Source organism: Bos taurus, chromosome 23 (assembly GCF_002263795.3).
Source record: "Bos taurus isolate L1 Dominette 01449 registration number 42190680 breed Hereford chromosome 23, ARS-UCD2.0, whole genome shotgun sequence".
Taxonomy (NCBI): domain Eukaryota; kingdom Metazoa; phylum Chordata; class Mammalia; order Artiodactyla; family Bovidae; genus Bos; species Bos taurus.
The window spans coordinates 21,027,637-21,054,822 of NC_037350.1; the positions used below are offsets into that span (position 1 = coordinate 21,027,637).

Here is a 27,186-nt window from a genome sequence, read left to right on the forward strand (position 1 = left end):
AAGAGCTGCAGGAGATGGGGGTTCAATCCCTGGGTTGGGAAGAGCCCCTGGAGGAGGAAATGGCAGCCCACGAAAGTACTCTTGCCTAGAAAATTCCATGTACAGACAGCCTAATGGGCTACAGTCCATGGAGTCACAAAGAGTCCAACAGGACTGAGCGACTGAGCATGCTCGCAATAGATCATAACCCATTTGAGAAATGCTAAGAGATCATCCATTCATTAATTCCCCATATATTTACTGAGGGCCTACCCAAGACCAGCACTATTTGAAGTATTTGGAAAACAGGAGTGAAGGGAACAAATGGAAATTTACATCCTTTGGGAGCTTACATTCTATTGCAGGGAGAACAAGTTAAAATATAAAATATACTGTATGTTAGATAATGATGAACTTTAAGGAGAAAATTGAAGCAGAAGGGGAGATAGGAAGCACTGTTGAGGCACTTGTGGTTTTGAATAGCACGGCCAGGAAAGTTCCCACTAGAAAGTGACATTTGTATAAAGACCTGCAGGAGGTAAGGAAAAATCTAAGGAAGAGCCTTCCACGGGTAGAGGAGAGAGAGACAGGCTGGACCTGAGGTCAGAGGGGTAGCAGATGCTGGATTTGTTGAGCCTTGGAGATCCCAGAATACCCAAGTCTGTTAAGTTTGGACCTTTGAATATCTAATGTCTTTAATCTAACATTTGTCTTCCAATCCCAAATGATCAAATCATAGCCATTTTCATTAAGTAATCATCTCATCTCAAAACCTTTGTAGCAAGCAGCTCTAGAATCCACCTCTCTCTCTCACTCACATCATGACTGTGCGGCGACTGCATTTTCCAAAGATGGCCACATCTATAGCTCCCACGCCACACTCTCTTCTGCAATGTAACTTTGCCACTCTCTCAATTCTCTGCCACTGTCTCAATGAGTGGAGTTCCAGTGCCCTCCTCTGGGATCTGGACTAATACTCAGGCAGTAGAATAGGACTGGTATGATGCTATGTGACTCCTATGTCTAGGCCAGCCCTAGGACTTTTGTCTCAGTCTCGTGCAATACTTTTACTTGGAGCCCTGAACTACCATATAAGAAGTCTGACTACCCTGGGAACACCCTGCTGGAGAGGTCACATTTGGATGCTATGTTCAACAATCCCAACTGAGATTCTCCTTCAGAATTCCCAGACTTGTTACCAGCCCTGTGAGCAAAGAAGCTGTATTGAAAACTGTTGTTCTAGTCTCAGCTATTCCAAATCTCAAATATTCAAATTACTTTCAGCTAAGGCTCTAGACATTTTAGAGGTGGGAGGAGCTCATCTCATTGAGCCGTTTCCAAATTACTGACCCACTGACTCCATGAGCGTAATATAATGGTGGTTGTTTTATACTGCCCAGTTTTATGGTGTTCACATGTGTTCATGCTAAGTTGCTTCAGTCATGTCTGGACTCATTGTGACCCTATGGGCTATAGCCTGCCAGGCTCCTCTGTCCATGGGGATTCTCCAGGCAAGAATACTGGGGTGGGTAGCCATGCCCTCCTCCAGGGGATCTTCCCAACCCAGGGATCAAACCTGTCTCTTATGTCTCCTCATTGGCAGGCAGGTTCTTTACCTCTAGTGTCACCTGGGAAGTCCCTTTGTGGTGTTTACTATATAGCAATAGACAACCAGAACAGACTCCAGCCTAAGGTAGTTCTCTGACCCCACAAAGAATCATACTAATTTCATGCTACCAGTGTTTTGCCATGATGCTGAGGCAGAGTAAATCCTCATTACCTTTATTGTTTGGCTTGGTTTATGTGGAAGAGACATTTGATGCTCATAAAATAATCTATTTGCTCTCCTACATTTTCTCTCCTCCCTCGCAGTCAGCTTATGGCCATATGACTAGTTCTGGACCAACAGAATGTGATGAGAAGTAATCAAATCACTTCAGTGACATGGTAGTTCTAAATAGGTGTGATTTCTCTAATTATTCTCTCTTGTGTATTCTCTCTCATGCTGGAGCACAAACTCTGAGAAGTGAAGATGTTGACTTCCTTGAATCTCTGTTGGAAAAGAGTTCCCAAAGAGAGCTTCTTGACCCCCACCAAACTGTGATATGAGCAAGAAATTGATCTTTGTTCTGTCAAGCTAAGTGGATTCAACACATTTTTTGTTATTGCAACATGGTCTATCTGACCTAACTATTACAATTTTCATGATCTGTCATTATAGTTATTCTTTTGCATACACTATAAACTCTCCGTTTTTTTTTTTTTTTTTCTGGGAGTTTCTATCCTATTAAATTCAACTCAGTGCCTACTCAAATCCTCTCAAAAGCAGCTATATATGGTTGGAGGAGGGTACCGACTCAGCAATCTCTCTGATTTCTTTTTTTTAATTCATGCACAGTAATTTCAAGGGGGCCCTTGTGCTTCCTAGCTTGTTCCCCTAAATTTTCTTCTTTAATTCATTCTCCAGTTTTCTGAGGTGACACTTCAAAATGCCTTTACTTTCCTCACATTAACGCCTCCTTCCCCAAATTTATTCTCAGCTGATGACTTGCTTCCTCTTTTACTGACAAAGCTGAAGCCACAGAAGAGAATTTCCACCCCCGCATGTACCAACCTGTCTGGATCTGTCCATATATTTTACCTTCCCTTTTCTTAACTGTAGATGAGCCGTCTACAGTTAAGCTAACTACAGTTAAGTTAACTACAGATGAGCCTACAGTCTAGGCTCTTATATAAAGTCAACAACTCTAGTTGTGCTCTGAATCTCATCCTATCTCTTCTGCTCAATGACGTTGCTTCTGCAATCTCTTCTTCTCTCTGCTTTACTATAAAGCTGTTTCTACTGCAGGTCAACAGCACACAATCATTATTTCCCTTTAGGGAAAAATCCCTTGGAAGAATTAGCTTTACTCACTGTCTTCACTTTCTTTCTTCCCAGCTCTGCTGAATCTCTTTAAATTACACTGAGCTCTCCTCTAAAGCAACTCTTGTCGAAGTCACCGATGACCTTTAAGTTCCTAAATCAAATGACCGGTTCTCACTAGACACAATTTCATAACAGCTATTGGAACAGTTGATCTCTTGCTCCTTCATGAAACATCTTCTTGACTTGGCCGCTAGGAGTCCATTCTCTCTTGATTCTGTTTGTATCTCACTTGATCTGATCCTCACTAAAAAGTCTGATCCTTTTTAGTGTTCTTTTCTGAATCATCTTCATTTGCCCAATCTGCAAGCATTGGAAGACTCCCGGGCTTGATTCTTATACTTCTTTTATTTTTCATTAATATTTATCCTTCCAGTTGATCTTATCAGATTCAATGGCTTTTGTTATTAGCTATTTCATGATGAATCCAAAATTTTTATTTTCAGCTCCAGCTGAATAGATTTTACTTCTGAACCTGATCTGTATATTGTCTTATATAGGCAACTCCACATTTTCCTACTTGGATACTTAATAGGCATCTAACTTAGCAGATAGAAAGCTAAACTCTTGTATTGTCCCCCACAATGTATTCCTCCCACGATCCCCCAATGACAGGAAATGACAGCCGCTTTCACTTAGTTATTCAGTCCTCAAAGCTTGGGGTCATCTGTGACTCCTCTTTCTCTTACATACCATATCCAGTCCTTCAGCAAGTCCTGTCAATTCTATTTGCCAGTTTCTATCCTGAGTCTAATCCCTTTTTACCACTGTCACTGCTCCCAGGCTATTTCAAGCCACCATTATAGCCCATGAAGACTTTGCAATAACCTCTTACCTATGTATGAGGTATAACCCATAACCATTCTTGCTCCACTGAGACTCATTTCCATAAAGTGTAAGTCAGATCACACTCTCATCTCAAAATGCTTCAGATAGCTTAGCATCTTAAGTATTAAGTTCTCAGTGCCCTATATGACATAGCTCTATGCTACCTGGCATAAAACTCAGACAGGTACCCACTCTGCTCCAGCCACACGCCCTTTCATACTTTTCCTTAACTTCACCAAGGAAGGTCTATTTCAAAGCCTTTGCATGGATAGTTTTCTTTGTTAGAGACATTCTTTTCTCAGTATATGGCTCCTACTTCATTTTATTTAGCTTTCTGTTTCAATTTCACTTGTTTAAAAAGGCTTTTCTCTGCCCACCTATGCTCTTTATCCCTTATCCTGTTTTATGACCATACTTTATGTTACTTATCAATAATATAGCAGTATATATTTATTTGTTTATTGCCCCACATCTTTCCTTAGCAGCCCTAGAATGTAGGATCCATTTGGGTGACAGCTTGATCAGATCTGTTCAATATCTTTTACTCTAGGACATGATAGGTGCTCAACAAATATTTGAATAAATTAATAGCTAAATGAATATGGAGCTCAGTTTTGGATAATGAATGAGAGAGTCTTTTATCTGAAAACCCTGGGTTCACCTGAAAAAAAAGATCACAAGTCATCTGCACATGTCCAGTACAATCAAACTGACTAAAGTTAAGACTCCTGGCATATAAAACAAACTCAGGATGGACAGCAAAAATAATAGTGAACCAAGGCTCTTAATGTCCCTGGCAGCGATCCACAGAAGATCAGCAAGAGATACAGCAGGAGCCAGCTTGGCGTCTGTGTGTGATATTAGCCCATATTTCTCCTTCCAGAAAGAGGAAACCCATCCACATAAAGCAAATGAGGTGAAAAAAAAGCTGACAATGAGTTATAAATTAAATTAGTGGCATTCTCATTGGTTTATGCTTGTGCAGAGAAAGGACATTAGGCTGGAGCCAAAAGGGGTCATTTTAGGCATTTTTAAAGAAATTAATTCTGGATTTCTCTCTCTGAAATCTTTTCTAGAAAGAATACACATGCCTATTTTTAACTTCTTTCTAAGCCTATATCTTAAATGTACAACTTGACAAACATACCTGTACTTACAGGGCACACGTGTGTGCTAAGCCGCTTCAGTTGAGTCTGACTCTTTACAGCCCAATGGACTGTAGCCCCCCCAGGCTCTACTGCCCATGGGATTCTCCAGGCAAGAATACTGGAGTGGGCTGCCATGCCTTCCTCAAGGGGATCTTTCCCACCCAGGGATGGAACCTGCATCTCTTATGTCTCCTGCATTGGCAGGCAGGTTCTTTATCACTAGCACCACCTGGGAAGCCCTACTAATACGGACACCAGGGCAAAATATGAAAATTGGTACAGGCTTAAAAAATACAGGATTCAGAAGTATTGTATACACGCTTCTGAAATGACACTGGGGACATTAAGTGGATGGATAGTCAGGAAAAAGGACACGAAGATGAAGTATAAAAGGAAGACAGGCAGTCAAAAATAAAATGGTTGAAGAGTAGAACACCTCAGTGACATACTCAGCTTTAGGGATAAGTTCTAATGAGGATGAATGGCTTGAATCCTGGAGCATAAAGGAGAGAATATTCCCTACCTTAAAGAAATCCATGAAGGAACACAGAAATAGAGGCTTATAAAAAGAGTTGGGCCTCTTTCCCTTATATTCAACTGACATTGCACTGTGCAGTTTTGACACCATGTCAACTAATTCATCAAAGGACTACTTTTAAACAATGCTATGTGTACCACCAGGAGGTATATATCTGCCAGACTCAGCTTATGGATGCTTGACATTACACACATCTCACCACGGTCACCGAGATGTGCTTTGTGGATCTGAGGCTCTGCATGCGAGGCTGTGATTTTTCTATTCTAAAGTTCCCCGTCCATCTCTCTCTCTCTCTTTCACACACACACACACACATGCATGTCAACAAAGCAGAATGGAGATAAGAAGTCTGGGGATAATACATACCTTCAAGGTTTTTGCAAAAGAATGACAAAATTCTAACTTCAATTGAGAAATGAAATGAATAATATTATAAGATCTTCAACATTTATGACTGAAGAGTCCAAATCCTTCATTTCATAGATGAAGAACTGGGACAAAGGGACTATACATAACTTGCCTAACAAAACATACAAAGTTAGTGGAAAAGCTGGGATGGAAAGCCAGATGTCTGAGCTCTGTGGCATGTCCTTTTCATTTCACTAGATCTCCATCTTGGTATCTTTACTATTAATATTAGAATCATTTTACAAGCAAAACAAAGCACAACAAAACCAACACTCCCTTGATGGAGTAAATATCTTCAATGATAAGTATATGTTTACAGGTCTATTGGTGCCATGTTTTCAGAAGATAGCAGAAAATTTCCTTTAAGAATATTTTAAGAACTTGAACTGTAGAAATACTGAAGAGTAACCATTCACTGGGCTTCTGGAGTCTGTACAAATCCAGTCCAGGACTGATTTGTGGTTATAAAGATGACTGAGAGAGAAGAAAATATGAAAGGTGTGGGTTTTAGGTTTTGAACATTTTCCTCACTGTGGCTTTCAGTGTTCTTTAGTCTTTCTTTAAGGAATGAAAACGTCACTCTGATTTTGTATCTGAGCGGAGGATACAACTCAGCACCACCAAAGACAATTTTTCTCTATATTTGTATAAACTATGTAATTGCATACTTTATAGAATTTTCCTAATAAGTCTTTCCACTACCTAATTATATTGCTACCAGTTTTAGAAAAAGCCTTCTCAGCTCTAAGGTGTCTAATTTGTCCATCTTGAATGATCCATGTTTCATCGGTGAATCACGCTGCATGATTTATAAGAATCCTGTATTTAGTTAAAACACTGAGCTCCCAAACATAACAAGTATAAATGGTTCTAATCTAGACCTATCCTTGTCACTAGTGGAAAAAAATTCATATATTCCTTCAGGAAATAGAGAAATTCTTTTTGTTAACAAGATGAACATGCATTTAAAGATGATACACAGAATGCAAGAAAGACTTTCAATTTCTTGAAGCCAGGGACTGTTTCCTATTCATCACTGAATACACTGCACTTAACACCCCTTGTTAAGAACTAACACAATAAATCTTACTGAGTGTCTACTCTGTACTAATACCTTTAGGATATTCTATTATGTTCAGAAAACAATTCTTTGACTTATTTTTTATCCTCATTACTTTATTCAATCATTAGCCTCATTTTTAAACTGATAATCAAAGCTTTATTATTATTATAATTATCATTGTTATTATTATTTAGTTTTAAGTAGGAATTCTATTGTACCATGGTGGTCAAATTGGTACTGACTTTTTGTTTATCCTTTTCTTTCTTTTTTTTTTTTTTTACCCTTTTCTTATATAAGAGGAAACTGAGAAGGGGATGAGCTAACACGGCCACAGTGAAGATGTGTTTCTAGATAAATCCACTTTGCAGGGCTGTTTTCAAAAATGTTTGCTTCAGTCAACATGAAAAGAGTCCAGATCACCTTGAAGACTTTAACCACATGCCTATATCTTTGTTACTTAATAGTGAAACTATAATTTATGGCTGATATTAAGCCAGGGAGTGCAAAGCAATTATTTTATAGCTGAAAACTCTCCTGTGAATATCAGTTCACCATCTAGAGACCATTTTCACAGCTTATCCTTTGCTTTATGTAGGGAATTGTATCACAAGGGACAGAACTCTTCAGCAGTACCACAATATCACCATTATCATCTCTATTCTGATAAGCTCCATCAATCTTGTTAATGAAACGTCACTCACTTTTCTTCCCAGACTTGATATTCTCTGCAAGAAACACACACACACACACATTCCACTTTCTACACTGTTAATGTTGTCTGGGGAAAACACATAAGAAGGAATAAACTTGACTGAAGATACTCATGAATTGTTTTCACCGAGATATCAAAAAATTAGAGGACTTCCCACCAAGTGGGCTTCCCAAATGGTGCAAGTGGTAAATAATCTGCCTGCCAAAGCAGGAGACTTAAGAGACATGGGTTTGATCCCTGGATTGGGAAGATCCCCTAGAGGAGGGCATGTCAACACACTCCAGTATTCTGGCCTGGAGAATCCCATGGGCAATCCCGGACTCCCGGCAGGCTACAGGCCATAGCATCATAAAGGGTCAGACACAGCTGAAGCAACTTAGCATAACACACACATCTTTAAGTGGTTGCAGGAAAATTTTAAGTAGAGGTGGGCAAATGGAGTATATTTTTGCAAAAGATTTGAAATGAATTAATAGACAAAACTTCATGAAGAAGTTCTTTGAGATTAGAACTTTTCAGTGGCTCTCAGAATTTTCATCCCATGATATCCACTCTTGACCACCATTAATCTGAGGATTCAAGACAAGTATGAACCATAAAGTTTTTTGTGAAGCAGATTTTGGATCTCTTTAAATTTGTACCCCATGATCTTCATCCTATGATCTTTGAGGAAGTTGAGTAGAGAATTCCAGTAGTGTGTACTTAAAAAAAACAAACACTGAACAGCATGAAAGTCCCTGGTATAAATGGGAAGATGGCTTGGTCAGCCTACAGATGACTGAAAAAGGACTAAGGGAAAACAGACACCACCCTGAGTAAAATTTCACATCATCACACAGATACACCGATGCAAAATTAAAACAGATTTCCACCTGAGAATTCAAGAAATGTTCTGCCTTGCCCCACACCGGTAAGAAGCCGATTACCGCAAGGATGGATAGTTACCCATGGCGAAGAACGGGATTCCCAGCAGGGTGGAATTATACTTTCCGTCGGTGATGAAGAAGATTCCAGCTGCAGTAATGATGGAGATGCACACGGTGAGCACCCCCAGGAGGCCCAGGAAGGGCTTGCCACGCAAACAGTCCTTCATGGAGCTGGAGAGGGTGGCTGTGGTCAGGATCAGCATGAGGCTCACTAAGACCTTGCTCCTGGCCAGGATGCTGGACTTATGAAAGTCTCTCCAGAGGCTAAAGGATGCTAATGAGTAGAGCTGGAGGTCCTGGTGCTCCTCCTGGAGCTTCCGCATAAGTTTACAGAACTCATTCTCCCACTTCTCCCCTATGAGGTCTTGAGTGGCAGAGCCATAGGTCTGGAGGTAGTAGGTGATTTGAATGGCTCTGGCTGACTTGACCCGCTGGTCCTTGCTGTTTGGCACTTCCACTACCCCGCCCAGCTGGTGTCCAATAAAACTGTTCCTCCCATCCTTGAAAACAGAAAAAGGGGAGACTGAAGTTACTAGGGGGATGCAAATTCCAGAGAACAGATTCTTACTCTAAGTGAAGGGGCACAAAAGGCAGAAGTAGGCTCTAGCAGTTGAGGAACTGATGTGGGTGGAGTAGCATGTGATGAGTTTATATTCAACCTTTTGGAGCTCCATGAGATACCATGCAAGATGACTGGGATTAGAAAGGATGCAAAGAGTATCATGAAGTTATACAAGACTTGCTGCATGCATAGGAAAATGTACATACAGATTATGTTGATCTCATCCATAACCTCATTCTTACCATTTCCTTTTGGACTAATCAATAGTAACTCCTTTATGCATGATCAAGTTTAAGTATTCAGTTTTGGCCAAAAGTGAAGCATGGCATGAAGTTAACAATCTTTAAAAAATTACAATAATAATGTATTTTTAAAATATATGCTAAACTTTCTAAGGCTAACACACATACCTACATTAATACACACACCTACATTAACACACACACATACACTAACACACCCAAGCATTACAAACATCCCTCCTTGTTTATATTTTGGGAGTACAGCTGTGTATTGCAGAACAAGTAGAAAAAAATACTGCTTTTTAACAAATAATTTAATAGTATTGAAATGTTTACTAAATATAATGTGAGCACTTGTTCACTCATTAAAACCTAATCCACCAGTTGTAGGTTGACCAGAAAACACAGTGGACAGACCTTCCAAATGAGATGGATAAGACTTCAGGTGGGGTTGTCAAAAGTCATTTCAATTTCAGGATTTCACATGAAGTAGAGTGGACAAAATCAAAAGAGTGAAGTGAAAGTCACTCAGTTGTGTCCGACCTATACAGTCCATGGAATTCTTTAGGCCAGAATACTGGAGTGAGTAGCCTTTCCTTTCTCCAGGGCATCTTCCCAACCCAAGGATTAAACCCAGGTCTCCCACATTGCAGGTAGATTCTTTACTAGCTGAGACACAAGGGAAGCCCACCAGGATATTCAAAAGGTGGACACTGAGTTGCTTAACCAGATTCACAGCAGTTAATTCTCAACCAGTGTGCTGTACATTCAGAAAGAAATCCCAGACAGCCATCATCAAATCTTAATTAATTTTGCCACAACTGTCATGTACTTTAATGGCTGTGGTTGTTAGATGGAATATCGAACCCAGTGGCAGGTTGCAGGATGGATTCTGGTTCTGAAAATGTACATCAGGTCCTGGAGGAGACAGGTACAAAGGTGAATTTATGTCGTGAATAGATTGTGCACTTGCTACATCAGGCAAGACATTTATCTTGTGAAGATATAAAGGTGGAGAGTCAGAACAGGGAACAGAAAGGTAGTAGATAAGGGCCACAAATCCAACTCTGGTTACCACTACTATTTTCACAGGGTGCTGTGTACTCAAGGGACGTTATTGTGGACTTGCTAGATTAGATACTTATATCTGAAGTATTTGTTTTTATACCAAAGCCGCCCTAGAACTTGAGAATGTGTTGAAACACAAAAATCTTGAGAAATTTACAGAAAGTACAAATATTATGCAGGTCAAGAAGCAACAGTTAGAACCTGACATGGAACAATGGACTGGTTCAAAACTGGGAAAAAGCACATCAAGCCTGTATATTGTCACCCTGCTTATTTATCTTATATGCAGAGTACATCATGCAAAATGCCGGGCTGGATGGAATCAAGATTGCTGAGAGAAATATCAATAACCTCAGATATGCAGATGACACCACCCTAATAGCAGAAAGTGAAGAGGAACTAAAGAGCCTCTTGATGAAGGTGAAAGAGGAGAGTGAAAAAATTAGCTTAAAACTCAACATTCAAAAAACTAAGATCATGGCATTCGGTCCCATCACTTCAAGGGAAATAGATGGAGAAACAATGGAAACAGTGACAGACTTTATTTAAGTGGGCTCCAAAATTACTGTGGATGGTGGCTGTAGCCACGAAATTAAAAGACACTTGCTCCTTGGAAGAAAAGCCATGACAAACCTAGACAGCATATTAAAAAGCAGAGACATCACTTTGCCAACAGTCAAAGCTATAGTTTTTCCAGTAGCCATATAATGATGTGAGAGTTGGACCATAAAGAAGGCTGAATGCCAGAGAATTGATACCTTTGAACTGTGGTCCTGGATAAGACTCTTGAGATTCCCTTGGACTGCAAAGAGATCAAATCAATCAATTCTAAAGGAAATCAACCCTGAATATTCATTAGAAGGACTGATGCTGAAGTTCCAATATTTTGGCCATGTGATACGAAGAGCCAATTCATTGGAAAAGACCCTGATGATGGGAAAGACTGAGGGCAGGAGGAGAAGACAGCAACAGAAGATGAGATGGTTGGATGACATCATGGACTCCATGGACATGAATTTGGGCAAACTCCAGGAGACAGTGAAGGATGGGGAAGCCTGGTGTGCTGCAGTCCATGGGGCTGCAAAGAGTTGGACACAACTGAGACAAAACAACAATAACAAATTTTATTAGTAAGGATCATCAAGAATTACAAGAAAAATTTAATAGTCACTCCATATACCCATTTCCTCCCAACATGTTAAATAAGAACAGTCTATGTCTGTCTCTATTTCTGCTTTGCAAATAAGATCACCTATACCATTTTTCTAGATTCCACATATATATACTAATATACAATATTTGTTTTTCTTAGTCTGACTTACTTCACCCTAATATATGGATACCAAGGGGGATGGGTATAGAAGGAATTGAGAGATTTGGATTGACATATATACACTATTGATAGTATATATAAAATAGATAACTAGTGAAAGAACACTGTATAGCACAGGGAACTTTACTTAAAGAACAGCAGTCACCTGAATGGGAAGGAAGTTCAAAATGAAGTGGATATATGTATATGTATATGTATGGCTGATTCATTTTGCTGTACAGTAGAAACTAACACAACATTGTAAAGCAACTACACTCCAATAAAAATTAATAAAAAACAATTTTTCTATTTAACTAAACCTAACTCTAAATGCAGAGAAGGCAATGGCACCCCACTCCAGTACTCTTGCCAGGAAAACCCCATGGATGGAGGAGCCTGGTAGACTGCGGTCCATGGGGTCGCTAAAAGTCGGACACGACTGAGCAATTTCACTCTCACTTCTCACTTTCATGCATTGGAGAAGGAAATGGCAACCTACTCCAGTGTTCTTGCCTGGAGAACCCCAGGGACAGGGGAGCCTGGTGGGCTGCCGTCTCTGGGGTTGCACAGAGTCGGACACGACTGAAGTGACTTAGCAGCAGCAGCAGCAACTCTAAATGCGTGCTGCAATTCATGGGGTCGTAAAGAGTCAGACACGACTGAGCGACTAAACTGAACTGAACTCTAAATGAACGATATATTTCTAAATAAGAGTTGTGAGAATATTTCCCCTTCATTTGGCATTATTTCCCACTCTCTATGGCATCTCTGCAATTTCCCCATCTTTTTTCGTTTAAAAAGCCAAACTGAAATTCTGGCTGTAGGTTCCCAATGCTCTGTCTTTAGTAAACTCTCTGGAGTCCCCCAGTGAGCTGCAGGCAGAAAGGTGGGAAATTCTGCCCTAGCACTGACAGGTTTTCAAGGATGGCTTTTGTTCTTTTAGTACAGGTCAATTTGCTCCTCTTTTGGGCTTATTTTTGCTTTAAGCTTGGTATATGTTTTAGCTCCGCCCTTGTCTCCACTTCTTTGAAATCCCATCTGCGATGTTGACTTGTGCTTCAAATTATTTGAAAAAAAAAAAAGTATTTTAAAGGCTTTATTTATTCACTTAAGAAAGTGCAGTTCTGTCTTTACTCATTTCTGTCATCAAAAAGATTTCTGAGGGATTGTTAGCAGCAGAACAAAGATTTATGTCTCCCTCAGGCCTTGTTTGGAGATTATTCTGGATCAAAGAGGGTGCTGATAATGTGTCTGGGCAAAAGTCGAAATTTTGAAGAAGGCAAAATACAGATTTTTAAATAGCTGGTCTATACTGGGTTTGGCTAGCTGTTCACTGCTTCTTTTAAAATTGTCTAATATCCATTTTTTACAAAAATGACTTCATAAAAGATATGCTTTCATCTTATTATATGTAAATGAATGTAACAAATTGAATGCATTTCTCTCTTTTAACCGGCTCTACTTCACACACTAGGATAAAATAAACAGTCTTTGCACATCCTTGAATCGAAAGCTCTATTGACTGAACATCTTGTACAAACCATTGGCCCAATCAAATCTACTCAATACAGTCCAGAAATACACTTCTGCACATTATTTGTAAGAGATAATTCTACTCTTTTGTGGTAGAAGAGTCAATTCATTTCCCAACACATGAGTGCTTCTATGTAGGAGAAACAAAGAATGAATACAATAATTATCCTCTGGGCAGAACTTCCCTGAGTTTGTAAGGAGTTAGGTTGGATTCATGGACCTGGGCTGTAGTGTGCATCTCCTAATAACTGGATAAGAAATCCTTAGCTGGTTCATTTCCCCTTCTAAGTTTCAGTTTTCTCTTCTATAAAAAGAGTGATATAAGTAAAAATGTTTACATAATACTGAAGAAGTTTTTCAGCTCTATCATGAATTGAACCAATATCATTAAGTGAAAGTGAAAGTAGTGAGCATTAGTCGCTCAGTCGTGTCTGACTCTTTGCGACCCCATAGACAGTAGCTTGCCAGGCTCCTCTGTCCATGGAAATTTCCAGGCTAGAATACTGGGGTGGGTTGCCATGTCCTTCTCCAGGGGATCTTTCTGACCCAAAAATAGAACCTGGGTCTCCTGAATTGCAGGCAGATTCTTTATTTAGGTCTTTAACCCGCATCCTTGGGTCCACTTCTGCTCTCTCTCAAAGTATACTTTACATGGAAGCCAGAGCCTGCTTGGACAGTTCTAAATAAGCTCACATCATTTATGCACCTAAAACCTTCTACTGGCTTTCACTTGCACTAGGAATAAAATAAGAGCCCCTTGCTAGGTCTGCTAGGCACTGCATGGCTTGCTGCTGGCCAAGCCCTCAGGCCTCTTCTCCTGAACTCCACTCCAGCTATCCTGGTCTTTCTTTCTACTCTGAAACACACCAAGTTAATTTTCACCTCATGGCCTGTGCACTACCCACCCCTCTGCCGGGTGCTTCTGTTCTATGGCCGAGGCTTCTTCCTCACAGAGGGCTTAGCTTCAAAGGGACCCTTTGAACCACGTAATCTAAACTAGACCCCTTCTTCCCAGCACTTAGTCCTGTTAGCTTGGCCCAAAAGTTCATTCAGATTTTTCCATAGGATGTAAATGTTTTGTTTTCTCCCTACTATTTCTACCTGAAATCATCTTATTTAATGATTTAGTTGCTCCTCTTCCATTTCCTTCATTAGAATGTGTGCTTGTTGAGAGCTGGCACCATCCTGTTCGCTGGTAATCTCCCTGAGCCTAGAACAAAGCCTGATATATAATAAACACTCCGTAATATTTGACTCAGTGATTCATGCTGAGTGTATTTAACTAATCACAAATTATTTTTTAGAGCCTGCTTCCCTAAGAACAGGGAAAGTAAAAGATAGTATAAGTGTCTGAGATTAGTAGGCAGTCAGATGTAGAGAGGTATAGTATATATAGAGATTAGAAGTTGGTAGAGAAGAAAACAAACTTTATCCTTTTTTCAATCTCTTTTATCTAGTGTGACCTTAGTCCAAAATATGTTTCCTCTTCTATTTTTCACTGAACAAGCAAGCATGTGCCATAAGCTAGTGAACAGACAGGGGACTTGGGGAGTACCTGGAAAAGGCATTTATGTACATCATGGGGCTGGATCATGGATCATGCACGTCATGGAACAGCAAATGATGTTTAAGGAACCGAGGTAAGTGATGGGATTTGAGACTAGACAAGAAAGCAGGCCCTCTTCTGTAAGGACCGTGAAAGCTTTATTAAAGGAGTTGGACTTACTGTCTTGTAATAGGAAACTACCGGTGAATTCTAAGCAGGGGATGACATGATTTACTTTCTGGAGTGCTCTCTCACTGTACTGTGGGAAATGATTTAGGGAGTTGGGGTGACTCTAAACGTAGGAGGTCAGTTAGGAACTCCCTGCAGTATTTCAGTTTCTCGATGCAGCATGAAAAGCAAAATGTCTCTGGTAGGTGAATAGTTCCAAAGTGAATCAATAGAATTACAGGTCACGACGCTGTCTCACAGCCAGGAAGCTCATCACATGACCACATTAACTCTCCAGGAGCAGTAATGCCAGGAAAAAAAAAAATCTTCCATTCTTCGGGTCTTATTTTGTTTATGGCTACTACTTTGTAGCTTTTAAAATTACTCCCACCCAATCCACACCTCTGCAGTAGGAAATGAAATCAAACTCTTTAGAGACAAGATCAAAGAATAAATTCTCAAAGAAATACAAGAGGAAAGAGATGTTAATGTTTTAAACTGTTGTGCAGAGAAACAAATTATTCAATGATGCTTTGAAATTATAGGGGACTAAGTTTTATATCTGCTCAGAATATGTGTTAGGTTGATATTATTTTCTGTACAACATAATTTGGCAGCATAGCTCCTGTCTAGAACAATTGTACTTTTGATCTCATAGATTTTCAATACAGTAGACACTGAAAGGATACTGGAAATTTTTAGATGGTCAGTAGTCTTTAATTGCTGAAAAGAAAAACGACTATGTATGGTACAGATAGTGTACCATATAGTGACGTTTCTAAAAGAATGATACATTTTGTTGTTCTTGTTGTTTGTTTAAATAAGATTTTTTTCTTATATTTATTTCTTAACATATCTCTGTTTTATTCTCAATACTGATTACACACACAAAGTAGGATTAAACAAAATCTTCAGTTATCTTGAATTTCTTCTCTAGAGCCTTATGTTTAGTAGAAACAAGCAAATAATGACAAAGCAAGTTCCCACAAGGTACTTGGACTTTTTTTTTCTAAAGCCATTTTCAGAAGGAAGACTTTAAAGTGTTAAAATGCCCTAATAAAGAATAAATTAAACTTCTTATGTGACCTTGCTAAGCTTGACATTACTAAGTGGTGTAAATTTTTAATTTTTTTTCAAAGAAGAAGGTTAAAAAAAGTAAGGTTTTGGTGTTGAAATAAAACAAGAGCTTTAGCCAATGAGAATGTAAAGTAAGTTTAACAAAACATTCTAGCTTATTAATTTTTAACACAGGTGGCAGACTCAGTTTCCAGATGCAAGCACTTTATTTGCATTCTCCTAGGTAACTCTCCGGCCTCTCTCAGAGGAAGTGCTATTCTGGAGTAGCCTCAGGTCACCCCTGGGACACAGGGACCTAGCAAGAGGAAGAAAAGTAGGGTGACACAGCTAAGAGGCTGAGCCAGTCATCTGATTCTTATTTTTAACGCCAACGCTCATGTTCTTAACACACCTGCACATATGTTTGAATGATCTGTGAATATACCTGAATGAAAGGAAATACAAGGTGGCAGTTCGATACACAGATTCAAGAGGCCACTGTTGGACTTAGAGCTCCAAGGTCATCACCATCAAGCTGTGGAAGTCTCCTGAGCACGTCAGCTTTATTACTGGCTAAAATAAGATTTATAAGGGCTTCTCTCATAGCTCAGTTGGTAAAGAATCCGCCTGCAATGCAGGAGATCCCGGTTCCATTCCTGGGTCGGGAAGATCCGCTGGAGAAGGGATAGGCTATGCACTCCAGTATTCTTCAGCTTCCCTTGTGGCTCAGCTGGTAAAGAATCCACCTGAAATGCAGGAGACCTGGGTTCGATCCTTGGGTTGGGAAGATCCCCTGGAGAAGGGAAAGGCTACCCACTCCCTTATTCTGGCCTGGAGAATTCCATGGACTGTATAGTCCATGGGGTCGCAGAGTCAGACACGACTGAGCGACTTTCATTATCAAGATTTATAAGGTATTGTGAGGATCAGGTGTGTTAATATACATAAAACACTTAGAGTAGTGGTCAAAGGAGCCTGGTGGACTGCAGTCCATGGGGTCGCTGAGGGTCGGACACGACTGAGCGACTTCACTTTCACTTTTCACTTTCATGCATTGGATAAGGAAACGGCAACCAACTCCAGTGTTTTTGCCTGGAGAATCCCAGGGATGGGGGAGCCTGGTGGGCTGCCATCTATGGGGTCGCACAGAGTCGGACAGGACTGAAGCGACTTAGCAGCAGCAGCAGCAGCAGCAGCAGCAGTGGTCAGAAAATGTTGGAAATTGTTAACATGGCATCAATTAAATATTTGAGTGGGGCTGTTTATTTAGCCATCTAGCATTATTTCACATTTCCCAGTAAATGTCTGTGATGTGATAGAAAGAATACAGGGTCCAGGGTCCAGACAGGTTGTGAATTCCAAGTCTGGTGCTCTATAGGAGGGTGACAGAGGACAAAATGCTTGCCTTGTCTGAATGCCAACTATTCATCTCCAAAATAAAAGATTTGACTTATATTATCTCTAAAGATTTCACTAGCTCTGTATTTAATGATTCATCTGTGGTCGAGTTATCAGACACTACAAAGCAGGCTAGAGAAATCTGCCCTAAGGAAAAAAATAAATAAGAAGAAAGGAGAAACGCAAGATGACCCATGTTCATTTCCATAGAAACAAGAAGCGTTTTATCTTCTCTTAAATCTGAACCAAGTAGTTTTTTCTCCTCTTTGAGGAATTTCCAGAGAGAATTTTTCTCAAATGGTAAAAAATCAAGACTTTGCCCCATTTTACCTAGATGGAAATCATCTCTAAGTAGCTCAGATGAATTCATTTATTTCTTAGATAGTAAAATTCATGTTTTCTTCAGATCTCTATTTCATGAGTATCCTCCCCACTTAATCACATAGTAAAATAAATACATTTAATTTCTCCTCAACTCAAATGAAATCTTTGCACAAACGTGTAAGTAACATGTGGAAGTAGAGTTAATATCTACATTAAGTGTGAAGCATGTAACAATGACTTTTTTATTTCTCTTTAAGTCATTAGTGACCCTATCCCCTACATTTCCTTTAAAATGACTCATTTAAATTTCATTTTACATTAGTCTTTCACAAAGTGAAATGACCACTCAGGGCAAGTATCCACTATTCAAAGAGATTTAGTGCTGACACTGGTCTACATAAAAGAAGCTGGCTGTAATTCACGCCAGTGTTAGAGGAATGCAGAAAGCTCCCTTCCAGAGAAGGATTGAAAGTCTGCTGTGATAGGCTTTCTTTGGGGCTAAGACTAGTTTCGGAGAAGGCAATGGCACCCCACTCCAGTACTCTTGCCTGGAAAATCCCATGGATGGAGGAGCCTGGTAGGCTGCAGTCCATGGGGTCGCTGGGGGTCGGACACGACTGAGCGACTTCACTTTCCTTTTTCACTTTCATGCATTGGAGAAGGAAATGGCAACCCACTCCAGTGTTCTTGCCTGGAGAATCCCAGGGATGGGGGAGCCTGGTGGGCTGCCGTCTATGGGGTCGCACAGAGTCGGACACGAATGAAGTGACTTAGCAGCAGCAGCAGCAGCAGCAGCAAGACTCTAGTTTACAATCATGTGCTATGTAAGAAGTCTTCCCGGGTGGCTCAGTGGTAAAGGATCTGCCTGCAATGCAGGAGCCGAAGGAGACATAGGTTCAATCCCTGGGTCAGGAAGACTCCCTGGAGGAGGGCATGGCAACCCATTCCAGTATTCTTTCCTGGAAAATCCCCATGGACAGAGGAGCCTGGTGGATAATAGTCCACAGGATCACAAAGAGTCTAACACGACTAAAGCAACTTAGCACACATGCATGCACGCTTTGTAAGGAGTGTGATGTTAGCGCCTGTGAGTGGAACAGTAGATCAGACTAACAAACTACTGAGGCAAACCTCAGTGTAGAGCCCAGGACATTCTCCCATAAAGGGGAAAGTTAGGGAAGATCAAAGGTGTAGGTACTCCAGGCAGTGGCGTGGTAAACTTATGGGGTACCAAGGACATGACAGAGGTGGAAACAGGTAAGAAGGGAAGTCATTCTTTCATTCCAGAAATATTCAGTGAGGACCTGCTCTATGAGAGCCAGCTATTGAGGACAGAATCGTGAACAGATACAATTTTTATCCTCAAACAGCTTGTGGTTTTGCGGTGCAGTGGGAGATGGAGGAAGATAAGTAAGCAGGCAGGCATTTTATATATTATGATACTAGTTAACACAAGGTGTTAAGGTACCACTAGATGGAATCACTAGCCTATCGAGGACTAAGAAGATGTCCAAAGAAAGTGGCCTCTTAGCTGAGACCTGAAACACGATAACAGTTCCCCAAGTGAAGATGGGAGATTTGGTTGGTGGACATGGGGAGGTGTGGTCTTCTAGGCAGAGGGACCAGCACGTGCAAAGGCCTAGAGACAAGCATAAGACACTGCATTACTGGCACTTTGGTAATGACTGGGATATACAGTGGGGGGCAAGAAAGGGTGATGCAGAGATGTGTGCAGATAGTGAGGATGGAGAGTTGCTGATTCGAAAGTTCTCTTTAAGTGCAATGTGAAAAATGAACTTCATGCATGGCCTTAAGGAAGGAGATGGACACTAGAGAAGGTCCATGGGATCATTTTTTTGTTTTTTGCCTTCCTCACAGCTCTATCGAATCCAAGACTTATATAACTGATTAAATGAGCATCAAAAAAAGACTTTTCAGATTTTATGGCATGCACATTGTCTGAAAGTAAATTTTCCCCACACCCAGGTCCTTTTCCCAAAGAACAACTCATTTTGGAGTGCTGAAGGATTCTTGGAGGAAAGCTTACTTTCTAGAGGTGAAGGGGTTGCTGAAAGGGATCTACTTATTTTAATGATTTCCATAAATCTAATGAATTAAAACAAGACATGTTTTGAGTGCTTAGGAAGGCGTGTGTAGAAAGCAAAACAAGGACAAATAAATGGAATATGAAGTCTCTTCCTTAGAAGAGTTTATATTGTTGTTATGAAAACAAAGCCCATTAGATGGTAACAAAATAAAACTGCATACAGCACTAGAACTCAGGAGACATCCATTGAAGAATCAAGGTAACTGCTGAGGGCTGCAAAATGATACACATAGAGCATGAACTCAACCATGTAAAACTAGATATGCACATATCAATATTCAAAGGAAACTATCAAAATTTTAACATTGGCTCTTATCTGGTATAAAATTATAGGTCATGTCTACCTCCTTGGCTAATTATGCTATTTTATATTATCCTTTTAAAAAACCTATTGACTCACCCACAAAAAGAATAAAAATAAGCGTGTGAAGGGAACTGAATAAAGGGTAGATGGGAGTGAGAGGGAGAAACTAAGATTTCAAATTTCACTCTAACAGGGAGTGGGAGAGGAGGAAGGCCAAGAATCAAGAGTTCTTTAGTCCCAGATTCAAGCTCGAAACTTGAATTCAAGCTCCAGGCTTCTAAGGAAACAAATTATGGTGGTTCATTCATTCTCATGAAGGACTGTGGTTCTGGCCACTGAGACGGAAGGAATGATGGTATTTGACTGAGAGTAACAGCAGATTCCTGGCTTCTAAGGGTGGAGTACAGCACTAACATTCACTTAACTCTCAAGGTGATCTGACCTTGCCCTTGGCTAAAGGATGTTTTTAGAGAAAAGACCATGAGGACCTTGGTAGTTCAATATAGTTTTCCTCGTATTGAACTTGAGTTCAGAAATGGTCCTTATGAGGTTCTCTTTAATTTTTGTCTTTGTATCTTTCCTTCCCATGCGTTTTTCTTTAATCTGAAAACGAAGCCAAATCATTTGACTAATCAAATTAAAAATTTTTTTGAGGATTTGATATACATAAAACATAAAGCTAAGCAAAAGCTGATTTCTTTTTCTTAAATTATCCAGATAATTCTAATGATTATCAGATTGATTAAAACTTCCAGGAGACAGGCCATTTAATTTAGGTAGTTTGAAAACAATGCTGCCAGTTATGTGCCCCATTTTTCTAATTTCTATTTTTCTTTGCTTTCCAAGATTGTATAAAATTTTCATTGAAAAGCCTTCTTCCAATAATTAATATGCATTTTTTCATTGTTGTTTATCACTCCAATTAGATTTCCAAATTCAGTGAAGATAGGAAATGAAGGTAGGACCTTTTTCCAGCTAAAGGAAATTAATTTGAGGCACATATCTCAACGAAATGTAGAGAAATTGACCTACTAAAAAAGAAGAAACCGGTGGTGCAGCCTTTATTTGCAACTGTGGGTGAGGTTACCCGTGTCTTAATCCTTTAATAAAATGAAGGTGCATCTTTGTTTCTCTACTGAAGATGAATCAGATTTTTTTTTTTAAGTATTATGTTTTAGTAGGAGGATAATTGTTTTCCAGTGTGTGTTAGTTTCTGCTGTACAACAACATGAATCAGCTGTAGGTATGCATATATTCCCTTCCTCTTGAGCCTCCCTTCCCTCCCCGCCATCCGACCCCTCTAGGTCATCACAGAGCTGTGTTGTACAGCAGCTTCCCACTAGCTATCCATTTTATATATGGTAGTATACATATTAGAGAAGTAAATGGCAACCCACTCCACTATTCCTGCCTGGGGAGTCCCAAGGACAGAGGAGACGGGCAGGCTAAAGTCTATGGGGTCGAAAAGGAGTTGGACATGACTTAGCAACTAGACAACTAGACCTGTATACAGGTCACTGCTACTCTCAATTCCTCCCTCCCTCTCTTTCCCACACTGCATCCACAAGTCCATTCTCTACATCTGCATCTCTATTCCTGCCCTGCAAATAGGTTCATCAGTACCATTTTTCTAGATTCCCTATATATGCGTTAATATACGATATTTGTTTTTCTCTTTTTGACTTATCCTGAAGATGAATCAGACCTTAATACAGCATCTCATGGTCTTGTATCAACATCCTCCATCCTCTTTCTTGACCCCACCTCCTTTCTCCCTACCCCTCCTGTCTCTCTTTCTCCAGCATGCTCTCTATTTTTTTCATTCTTGGTTCCTTCCGCTCTGACCTTTCCCCTTCCTTTTCCTCCTCTTCCCCCTCCCATCTCTGTCCTTCCTTTATTTGAAAGACAAGTACCACAAAGCCACAGCGAGGGGTAATTACTGACCTATGTCAGTAAAATGCCAGATAAAGAATACAACGCTTGCTTAAGTCCATTCTATCTTCCCTAAATTACCTTTTCTTTTTAATCTCTGAAAAGACAGACATGCTTTGGAAGTATTGTGCGTGATATACATTCTAATGAGATCCATGCAATTGCTCTTTACCACTACCAACCTATTCAGTCTCAAAGATATTAAAATAATTGAAAGCCTTTTGATAAACCCAAGAAAGTAGGTATTCTCCTAGCTCACAGCTCAATGAGGGAGCTAAATATTACTTCTAGGAGATGGCTGCCATGACTCACTTTGCAACTATGTTAGCATTTTCCAAGTTGATGGGACATATTTTAGTCAAATATATGGGCTAATTTAGCTCTATATTCCTGGATGTTTAACAGAGGAGCCTCTGGCTGTCTTGGGAGGTACACTTTTAAAAATTAATTAAAACTTTTGGGATTTGCCTGGACCGTCCAGTGGTTAAGCCTCCATTCTTCCAATCCAGGAGGTGAGGGTTTGATCCCTGGTCGGGAAATAAGATCCCACACGCTGTGTGGCATAGCCACAAGATAAAAATAACAAATAATAAAAATAAATAAAAATAAAAATTAATTAAACTTTGAAAGCACTTGAACAAAAAATTAACCCAAAAGTAAAGTGCATGCTTTTTTTGCTCTATAACTTAACTTCCAGGAAAGGATTATCCAAAAATCTTTAAAGATTTATAAAATAAATTTCTGCTTTAATTTTTCTGGTGGTTTGTTGCCTTTCTGGTTGTTTCTGTTTAAGGCTAATATTAAAGTTTGTTGGTATTTCATTTATAAATGCTTCTCTGATGTAGGAAAAAAGTAATTCATAAAGTTGAGTGTGTTAAGCAAGGGAATAAGTCAGAAGCACTTAAGTTATGTCTAATGACTGCAGACTTTATTTTTAGTAAGGCAGATAAAACTTAGTAATTTATTATTTAAACAAGGTGGGGCTTCCCTGGTGGCTCAGATAGTAAAATGTCTGCTTGCAATGCTGGAGATCCGGGTTCGATTCCTGGGTCAGGAAGATCCCCTGGAGAAGGAAATGGCAATCCACTCCAGCACTCTTGCCTGGAAAATCCCATGGACAGAGGAGCCTGATAGGCTACAGTCCATAGGGTCGCAAAGAGTTGGACACAACTGAGCGACTTCACTTATTTAAACAAGATCAATTCATGGAACACTTACAGGTGTGTGTTTTTAGTCCTATGCCTATGTGAGGCTTTTTAATTAATAATATTCACAAACTAGAGTCCTTAATTTGATTGCACATCCCTTATGGCCTGGATCACATGGTAACCTGAGTAAGTTAGGTGGTAGAAAGTTATGATGGGTAAATAACAATGTGTAATGCTAGAAGGTATGACAATTGATTTACTTAGATTTTTAGGCAACAGGGAAAAATATGAAGACTAGTCTCATGGTAATGAAAGTAATCATCACTGTAAATTTACTATTCAAAATTGGCCAATTTTAAGTGGGTCAACCCACACTCCAGCCTTTGGGAGCTTGATTGCCTTCACTACATAAACATGATCGCTGCTTCTATGCTATGCTATGCTAAGTCACTTCAGTCGTGTCCGACTCTGTGCGACCCCATAGACGGCAGCCCACCAGGCTCCCCGGTCCCTGGGATTCTCTAGGCAAGAACACTGGAGTGGGTTGCCATTTCCTTCTCCAATGCATGAAAGTGAAAAGTGAAAGTGAAGTCGCTCAGGCGAGGCCGACTCTTCTCGACCCCATGGACTGCAGCCCACCAGGCTCCTCCGTCCATGGGATTTTCCATAAATATCCCTCTTCATTGCGTCAGTTCTTGTGTCACCTAGCCCTATTTCATGGAGTCTGGAGACAAGGCTTCTAATCAAAATTGCAGTCCTCTTTTAGGTTGGTTTCAATTTGCTTCTGGATTTTTCAAAACAGGGCCAAGTTTCAGCAGCCCAATTTCTCATAATCTGACAATCAACATTTTTTTTTCCTTTAATAAATCACTACCTTCCTTTTCAAACTATAAAACTTTGGCAGAGAGAATTTCTTCCAAAGCTTAGTAGAAAATGGACTTAGTAGAAAAAGAACAGGTTCCCTCCTGTTCTTCAGAGGAAAGACTTACAGCATATACTACAGGTCATGGCTGCCTGGTTGCCATGACGGTGATGGTGAAGCAAAAACCACTTCAGCATCAAGGGCCACAGGGCTGGAAAGAGCAGCTTGACTTTAAAGTTTAAAAACTTGGGTTTGAGTGCTGATTTAGCCACTTACAACCTCTGTGACTTTTAGAAAGTTACTTAGGTTCTTTGAGTCTCTTTCTTCAGTTATGAAATAGGACTGCCTAGCTCATAAGCTTTATTATGAGAAATGTTTTATGATATTGAAAGAGGGATGGCACCCTATGTTATTTCTGCAAGGGCTCTATCAACAGTTGTTATCTAATTACAAAATGATGGTTGAGAGATTCTGTGATTTTAAAATGAATTAAAAACAGACCATGACCCTTGATACCAAGGACATTCCATCCACCCCCAGCCTACACTACAAATACAGGAAGTTTCCAGGGTTCCCTAAGTAGGGTATATTTAGCTAAAAGGAGCAACAAAAAGATCCTGTCCTGGTGTTCCAATCCTGGGTGTCTACTCGCCATATGTCTGAGAGCTTGCTCCAAGTTCAGAAGACAAAATGTACCTAGTATTTTTGGGGCAAATCTAGAGGAGTTGGCTCAAATTTTCTTTTTTTTAATATATGCCAAATGATCACCTGGACATAGGATTTTTCTAATCCAGAAAACAATCTATTGTCAAAGCAAACTTTCAGGGCAACTGAGCTTGTGAAGTTTACGCTCCTTCGCTGCGGGGCTCCCAGCACTCACCGGGTTCAGACACTGAGTCCGGCCCAGGCATCGCACTGCCATGTGCTTTTATTTTAGGCAGCAAACAGGTGGACTTCAGGATGTGACACACTCCACGGTGAAAAGAGGGCCTGCTGCAGCTCTGTGGCTTTCTTTGCAGCCAAGACTACGATGGAAATAAGAGTCAAACTCCAGATTCCACAATACAGACGGCCCCCACTGCCAGTCCCTGTAACTAAAAGCATCCGGTGAAATCATGCAGGAGCCTCACATAACTTCCCTATTTTACCACCTGTCTTTACATTTCACATATAAAATGGCAGCAGACAAAAGACAGATGAAGTGACCCTACACTCACATGGCTTCATTTTGTGTTTTCTGACGTGCTATCTGAGCACCCTACTGGATTATTCCAAGGGATATAATTTCATCCAAATATTTGATGAAACTTTGATTTTAATGTATTTGTTTCAGTACCAGTTCTAATGCTTGCTATAGATATTCAGTGTTCTCTCCAATATTCTATCACCTGTCACAGGCATCACTGATGTTCTAAGGACGCCAAGAACAGTGTCTAATGCAGTGTCAATAAAAATTCCATGTTATTCACCTTCCCCATTGATCACAGATATCTTCATTCAAATGAGTCCATTACATCTAAGTAAAGAGAAGGAAAAAAATTGCCTACTGAGAAGTGCAAATACAAAAAGCAGACACAGACATGGCTTTCAACTAAGCACATTCGACAAAGAACTAGCCTTTTTTTTTAAGTATCTGCTACAAATGAAGCTGTTTTACAGACACAAAAATATAAAAGGCTGGTTCATTCTCCTTAAGACTATTCACAGTCATTTTCCTTTACTGCAACAGACATTAATTCCCTGTAATTTTTCAAGTGGTGAGAGAATTCACGGTGAATATTTCAGGCCTCCTTATAAAAAAGGTGAGAGGCTCTCTTTTTTACAGAGCTTATGTAAAGAAGTCTAACATCTTTCATTTACATGGAAGTACTTTGTGGAAGCAGAGTTAACTTGGAAAGTGGGTGTCTGACTTGGCTGAAAAGATCAGGGCTACTTGAAGCCACTGCAATCAGTTACAGAAGCAGGTATTTAGGGGAGACTTTTCAAACACACATTGTTGTCAATGCGCTATTAAAAACACTGGTCATAACACACACACGAAAACAACACTCCTGAGAACTGGGGCTGGCAGCTGTCTGCACCACATTGGAGCTCTTTACAAGGAAATCTTGAGTGAGGTTCTAAAGCAATAAAATGGCACTCAGGGCTAAGCTACCCAGTTTGGAATAATAAAGGACCCCTGCCTGGAAGGACAATGAGGGTCACTAACCCTCCAATAGCAGCTTGAGCAATGATGTTTGTTACTGCTCACCTAGGATGGAAAAGGATGATCCCACCCCAAGACAGACATCAAAAGGGGCTTGAAAGTGAAAGTGAAAGTTGCTCAGTCATGTCCGACTCTTTGCAACCCCATGGACTATACAATCCATGGAATTCTCCAGGTCAGAATACTGGAGTGGATGGCCTTTCCCTTTTGCAGGGGATCTTCCCAACCCAGGGATCGAACCCAGGTCTCCCGCCCTATGGGCAGACTCTTTACCATCTGAGTCACTGGGAAGAAATGCCATTGAAAAATCTTTAAAACTAGAAGTGACCTGGTGAGATGTATATGTTGGAAGTTCCCTCTGGTAGCAATTTGAGAGATGATCTGAAATGCCTGTGCATATTTATTTATGTTGGTATGTGTGTGTCAGGATTTTATTTTTCCAATTTGGATTCCTTCTATTTCTTTTTCTTGTTTTTTAAAAATTTTTTTTTTTTTTTAATTGGAGGATAGTTGCTTTACAATGCTGTGTTAGTTTGTGCTGTACAGCAAAGTGAATCAGCGGTACATATACATATATTCCCTCTTTTTTGGATTCCCTTCCCATTTAGGTCACCACAGAGCACTGAACAGAGTTCCCTGTGCTACACAGTAGGTTCTTGTTAGTCATGAAAATAAAAACAAAAATAAACAAGTGGGACCTAATTAAACTGATGTCAGGATTTTAGGAAAATATTGACAGGGCAGCAGTAGATGAGCAAATTCCAGTAGAAATCCAGGTGAGCGAGAATGAATCCCTGAATGGACCAGATGGCAACAGAGAGGAGAGCTAATAAAGGGGTATTTAAGAAGCACATGAATAGAACTTGGTGCCTGACTGAAGGTGAGAAATGGAA

At 40.1% G+C, this 27,186-nt stretch overlaps 1 protein-coding gene across 1 annotated transcript in view; it reads right to left on the reverse strand.

Moving 5' to 3' along the window:
• Positions 1-27,186, reverse strand: part of PTCHD4 (patched domain containing 4) — a 196,840-nt gene that overhangs the window by 129,778 nt on the left and 39,876 nt on the right. The window contains exon 3 of the mRNA NM_001424828.1: positions 8,545-9,025. Within this exon, the coding sequence (NP_001411757.1) occupies positions 8,545-9,025 (481 nt within the window). The remainder of the gene's footprint in view (positions 1-8,544; positions 9,026-27,186) is intronic.